Genomic DNA, 6901 nt, shown 5'->3' with positions numbered 1-6901 from the left:
CATCTTCCTTCCGAGGAGTGGCTGGTGGATTTGAACCGCCAGCCTTCTGCTTAGCAGTCAAGTGCCTTAGCCACTATGGTACCATTAGAGAGATGCAAATCAAAAGAACAGTGAGATACCATCTTGCCCCAGCACTAGTAGCAAAGTTGAAAGAAACAGAAAATAACAAATGCTGGTGAGCATGTGGAGAGATTGGGACTCTCAAACACTGCTGGTGGGACTGTAAAATGGTATAACCATTGTGGAAAGCATTATGGCAATTCCTTAAAAAGTTGGAATTAGAAATACTATTTGACCCAGCCATTCCATTACTAGGTATATATCCTAAAGAAGTGAGAGCCATGATAAGAACAGACAAATGCACACCCATGTTCATCGCAGCACTATTTACAATAACCAAAAGTTGGAAGCAACCTAGGTGTCCATCAGCTGAGGAATGGATAACCAAACTATGATGCATACACACAATGGAATACTATGCAACACTAAAGAATAACATAGAATCTGCAAAACACCACATAACATGGATGAACTTGGAGGACATTATGTTGAGTGAAGTAAGTCAATCACAGAAGGACAAATATTGTATCAGTCTGTTATTTTAAAAGTGGAGGATAGGTTTATCTATGGAAGTAAATTTTCTTTGTTGGTTACCAGAGGTGGGAGGGTAAGGTAGGGAAACCTGTTAGATAGGTAGAGATAAGTATTGATTTGGGTGAAGAGGAGAGCACCGTACCAAACGTGAGTGGTCAACATGGTGGCATTGAGGAAGAGGAAGACATAGAGAGGTACATGGGAGGTACAGACAACAAAGATGAACCCTTTTGCACATACAGTACTGTGTTGTCAGTGAAGGCAAACATAGGTAGATGGGTAGATAGATGGGTGGACAGGCTGAGCTATTAGGTATGTCTGTGAAGTGGGAAGTGTACTCAAGAACATGTATAGGGTTGGCAGACAGTGGTCCTATAAGTAAATGTATTTATATGATCTGTAACAATTCCCAGGTGTAAGTAGAGTTGACAAGGGACAAAGTTGTAGTCACTTCTTGACTGAGTAGTTGAACTGGTGGGCTCAGGTCCATAGTTGCAGGGCACATCAAGCTCAATTGCCACAACATAGTACACAAAACATTGTTCCACCTCCTACTTTTGTGAGTAGCAACTGGAATCTTAAAAGCTTGCAAGCAGCCATCTAGGTGCAACAATGGATCTCTCCTCATCCAGAGCAAAGAAGAATGAAGAAAACCAAAGATTCATGGAAACAATTAGTTCTAGTGACTGGTACACCATGCAATCAGCAGCCTATAAGACTACGAGACCAGAAGAAGTAGATGGTGCCTGGCTACCGCTGTCAACCACTAGGAGGGGTACCTATGTAGGAAATCCTGGATAGAGAGGGAGAACAATGTGGAACAAAATTCAAAATCATTTGGGAAAAAAAAAAAGGGGGGGGGAACCAGGTTTGCTGGTCTGATAGAGCCTGGTGGGACCCCTGAGACTATGGCCCCTAGCTGCCCTTCAGGTCTGGAATTGAACCCACACCTGTGGTTTCCAGCCAAACAAAAGACAGGCATATGAGTTGAACATTTACCTGAGGTAGATACACTCCTTGAAGAGAACAATCATGGGAGAAAGAAGGGCTGTTTATGCACAGGGAGACAGCTCAGGGGACAGTAGTGCATGGAGGGATGGACACAGGGAAGAGGTAACTATGGGGAGGAAGTGGGAGGGGAGCTGTTTCATTGGGGTAAATTATAGTCAATGTCATGAGACAAAGTGTATGTGAACTGTTGTATGGAAAGAGAATTTGCTCTGTAAATTTTCAACCAAATCACAGTAAAACAAACAAACAAACAGGTTTTTTGGTCTAATGAAAACTGATGGAACCTCTGAGACTATGGCCCTTAGAAATCCTTCACACTAGGAACTGAACTTAAACCCTGTGACTCAACTGGCAGCCAAATGATAGAACAGACCTATAAGATGAATAGTAATATAGGGGCGGGGAGGCACTCATTAGAACAGTTAAGCATATGAGATCAAGCTGTACAAGGACAACATTTGCCTAGGGATAGAGAGCTAGGAATGTGGGAGTGGAGGGGGAAAAAGAAAAAAAAGAGGTGATGGTCGGGTGCTTGAACCAGGTTGTTAGCAACAGAAGGTGACAATGATTGTTGGAGTTTTAGCAGTGTTTTAAAGGTAAGCCCGACTGAATTTGCTGACATACCATATGTGGAATGAGAAAGAAATAGTGGAGAAAACAGTAGAGTTTTTGACTTAAACTACTTTGGAGGGTGCAATTCCTAATAGCTGAGGTGGGGAAGACTGTGAATAAGCAATTTGGAGGAGAAGCTCTGGAATTCACTTTTGGAAATTATAAATGTGAAATACCCATTAGACATCCAAGTAGAGAGATCAGCAACGTAGCTGCATATTACTAGTCTGCATTTTATGGTGAAGATACAAGAATGAATATAAATTTTGGTGATAAAGCTTTGAGATAAGAAGAGGTCACCAAAGGAATGAGCCTAGATGGAAAATAGAAGGCCAAGCCCTTTATCTGCTTCAGCATTTACAGCATTTACAGGTCATTGAGGTAAAGGACACTGAGAAGGAATAGCTTCTGTCATAGGAGTACCATGAAAGCAAAGTCAAGTTAGGGCTTTAAGGAAGAGAAAAATAACAGTTGTGTCAAATGATACTGAAAGGTTAGTGAACATGGTTTCAGTCGGCCATCATGCTTAGTAATGTGTAAGACTTTGGCGACTTTGACCAGAGCAGCTTCTGTAAAGTGGTGGGATAAGTGCTTGATTGGAAGGGTATGAGAGAGAATAAGTAGAGGACAGTTGAACACTGTGAATATAGAGACTTATTGGAGAAGTTTTGCTATAAAGAGAGGGAGATAAATGAGTAAGTGTCTGGGATAGTATGTGGGGTCAAGAGAAGAATTTTAAGAAGCATATTTGTGTGCTGATAAGAAAGATCCAGTAAGAAGGGGAAAATGCATCGTGCAGGAAAAAAGGGGAGATTTCTTTCCAAGACGACAGTTATGCAGCAGCCCAAGCAGCAACAGTTAATATTGGAGCAAATCAGAAGGCTCTGCTAAAATGTCTTCAAGAAAATGGAACTGACATAATAACTGATATATTTAAAAATTGAGAGATTTAGACAATTTTGGAAGACTTAAGAATAAATTAAGAAGAAATATAAACAAACAAAAGTAAAAACAGTTACAACTGCAGTGAAAACAAAGTTGAGCAAAAAAGAAAAAGTGGTCATTCTGTACTAGATGGCTTATGTACATAGTAGAACAACGTAAATACTGAATATTGATCTAATAACAAAAATATATTGGGAAAGTTGAGGGAATAGAAAGTGTGTTTGTGGGGGAGAGTTTCAGGAAAGAACTCAAGAAGTAGGAGTACAAGCATATCATTTAGAGAGTTGGAGGTAAATACTAAAAGAAACAGTAAAAGAGTTGAAAGTGTCTGTCCCTTGGGAATTGGAAATGGGACAGAGTAGGGGAATAGCTGTTTTTCTTAATATGCCTTGTAGAATTGTCTTTTTAGATTATATATAAGAATGTTTGTTTAAAAAACACAAACAAAAACTACACACATTCTTACACATATTGTTGTTGTTCGGTGTCATTAAGTTGGTCCTATTCATAGTGAACTTGCGTCCAACAGAACAAAATGTTTCCTGGTCCTGCATCATCCTCACAATCATTGCTATATTTGAGCCCATTATTGCAGCCACTGTGTCAATCCATCTTGCTGAGATTCTTCCTCTTTTTTTGCTAACCCTTTACTTTACCAAGCAGAATGACCTTCTTCCATAATGATCCCTCCTGATAACATGTCCAAAGTTCATGAGACAGTCTTGCCATCTTCACTTCTAAGAAGCATTCTGTCTGACTTCTTCCAAGACAAGATTTCTTCATTCTGGCGGTACATGACATATTCAATATTCTTTGCCAACACCATGATTCAAATGTGTCAATTTTTCTTTGGTCTTCCTTATTCATTGTCCACTTTTCACATGCACATGAGGTGATTGAAAATACCGTAGCTTGGGTTGGGTGCACATTAGTCCACCAGGTGACATCTTTGCTTTTTAACACTTCAAAGAGGTCTTTTGGAACTCTGGTGGCGTAGTGCCTAAAGCATTTGACTGCTAACCAGAAGGCTGGCAATTCAAATTCACCAGCCACTCCTTGGAAGGAAGGTTGGGCAATATACTTCCACAGTGATACTGCCTCAGAAACCCAAGGAGGGGTCACTATGAGTTGGATCTGACTCCATGGCAGGGGTTGCGTTGTTTTTTGTTTTTGCGTTAGGAGCAGATTTGCCCAGTGCAATATTTGTTTGCTTCTTGACTGCTGCTTCCATGGGTATTGATTGTAGTTCCAAGTAAAATGAAATCCTTGACAATTTCAATCTTTTCTCCGTTTATCATGATGTTGCTTGCTGGTCCAGTTGTGTGTTTTTAGTGTAGAGCTTTTGTTAGTTGTGGTACTGTGGTGGCTTGCATGTTACTGTGATGCTAGAAGCTATACCAGCAGTATTCCAAATACAAGCAGGATCACTCATGGTGGATAGATTTCAGTGGAGCTTCCAGACTAAGACAAATTAGGAAGAAGGATCTGGTGATCTATTTCCAAACAAGAAAGAAGCCGGCGAGTGAAAAGCTACAGACAGCAATGGAACGTTAACTGATGTAGTGGTGGAAGATTATCCCTCAGGTTGGAAGGCACTCAGAATTCACACACATATAAAATAGAACAAAGTTGTATGGTGGATTCGCATGTTCTTTCCTAGTACTACAAAGAAACTAACAAATTTTCTACTCTTTGTTTCTTCGCTTATCTTGAATAGAATAGATTTTTCATTACTTCTTTAACTGCATACACTTTCCCAATTGGGATCCCTACAAAGGATTTTTATTAAAGGATTTACCTTTTTCTCTTTGAAGCAGTTTAATAGAACATTAAATGGTGTAGAGAAATACTCGGAATACAAGTTACCATCTAGTCAACAAACTAACTCCTCCTTTCTCCCAATTCCTGTATTTTTTCTGCAGAGCACAGAGCAGTCATGGAAGCTGCTTTTGTGTATGGGACCACATACCAATTTGTCTTAACCACAGAAATTGCACTTTTGGAAAGTATTGGGTATGTATATGTGGTATATATCAACAGTTTAAAGGTTTTTTTGTTATTCACATATTTCACATTACTCCATTTTTCTGTGATACTCTCACATAAACATGTTGAAAAGGAATTAAACAGATGTCAATATATAAATGAAACTTGAAATCACTTTCATGTCTTTCATCTGTGTACTACAATCTGAAAATAAGTTTAAATATAGAAAAGTCGTGTTAGACTAAAGTGAATGAAGGCAATGTGGATAAGTCACAAGACATGATCCCATGAAAGGTCAAAGGAGGCATCTTAGAGATAGATCTCTCATAGGGATCAGATAGAGGATAAGAAGATAATTTTCATAGATAAACTTCAGAAATGCTTTGTAAGAATTTGTAAGTTGCTTTGTCATAGCAATCTTAAAGTATTTAAGTACAGTTTTTGAACAGTGCTTTAATATTTGTTTTTCTTGTCTGGTTTCTAGCTTATGATTATAGCTAGAAGCCTGGTTTTCACTAACTTTTTGGCTGGATAGCATAGGGTTAAAGTTTCTCTATACTTTAGTGCTTAAAGATACAAGGAATAATGTGCACATTTTAAAGACCTTAAGTTTAGCTTCAAAGTGATTTTCTGGAAAATAAATCCAAAGCAAGGCAAAAAGGTGATAGTGTGACCATTAATGCCATCTAAGAGCTTTTTAATGAGCCCTCCTACTGACCTGTCGTAAATAGTAACTCTGGTTTACTGAAGTGTCCAAGCTGCACTGAAGACATTGGTGAAAACCAAGGCTCTAGGAACAGGTGGAGTATCAATTGAGATGTTCAAACCAACAGATGAAATGTTGGAAGCACTCACTCATCAGTTCTTAGAAATTTAGAAGACAGCTACTTGGCTAACCAACTGGAAGAGGTCCATATTTGTGCCCATTACAAAGAAAGGTGATCTAATAGAATGTGGAAATTATTGAACATCATTAATATCACATGCAACTAAAATTTTCCTGAAGATGATTGAAAAATGGTAAATCAACAAGGAATGGCCAGAAATTTAACCTGGACTCAAAGAGGATGTGGAACAAGAGATATCATTGCTGATGTCAGATGAGTCTTAGCTGAAAACAAAGAATACCTGAAAAATGTTTTCCTGTCTTTTATTGATTATGCAAAGACATTTGACTGCGTGGATCATAACAATTTATGGATAACATTGTGGTGTTGTTGTTGTTAGGTGCCATTGAGTCGTCTCCGACTCATGACCCCATGCACAGCATAACGAAACACTGCCTGGTCCTGCTCCAGCTCCATGACCCTTGCTATACTTGGACCCATTGCCGCAGCCACTGCATTGATCCATCTCATTGAGGGCCTTCCCCTCTTTCGGTGACCCTCTACCCTACCAAGCATGACATCCTTCTCCAGGGAATGGTTTCTTCTAACAACGTGACCAAAGTAGGTGAGAAGTCTTGCCATTTTCGTTTCCGAGGAGCATTCAGGCTGCATTTCTTCCAGGACAAATTTGTTCTTTCAGCTGTCTATGGTACTTTTAGCATTCTTCACCAGCACCACAGCTCAAAAGCACCCACTCTACTTTGGTCTTCCTTATTCATTGTCCGGCTCACATGCATATGAGGTGATTGAAAATACCATGGCTTGTGTCCAGCACACCTTAGTCCTCAAGGAGACAAACTTGCTCTTCAGCACTTGAAAAGTTCCACACTTGAAAGAGTGCTGAAGAGCACTTTTTTTTTTTTTTT

The 6901-nt window shown here is 39.4% G+C and overlaps 1 protein-coding gene across 1 annotated transcript in view; it reads left to right on the top strand.

Moving 5' to 3' along the window:
- TXNDC16 (thioredoxin domain containing 16) overlaps nucleotides 1-6901 on the top strand; it is a 151151-nt gene that overhangs the window by 45379 nt on the left and 98871 nt on the right. Inside the window, exon 6 of the mRNA XM_007948332.2 lies at nucleotides 5085-5175. Within this exon, the coding sequence (XP_007946523.1) occupies nucleotides 5085-5175 (91 nt within the window). The remainder of the gene's footprint in view (nucleotides 1-5084; nucleotides 5176-6901) is intronic.

This window comes from Orycteropus afer, unplaced genomic scaffold (assembly GCF_000298275.1).
Source record: "Orycteropus afer afer isolate SDZICR_OR568_19922 unplaced genomic scaffold, OryAfe1.0 scaffold00214, whole genome shotgun sequence".
In the NCBI taxonomy this organism is placed as follows: Eukaryota; Metazoa; Chordata; class Mammalia; order Tubulidentata; family Orycteropodidae; genus Orycteropus; species Orycteropus afer.
Note: the sequence above shows the minus strand (reverse complement) of the source record. Positions and strands in the feature narration are given on the sequence as shown.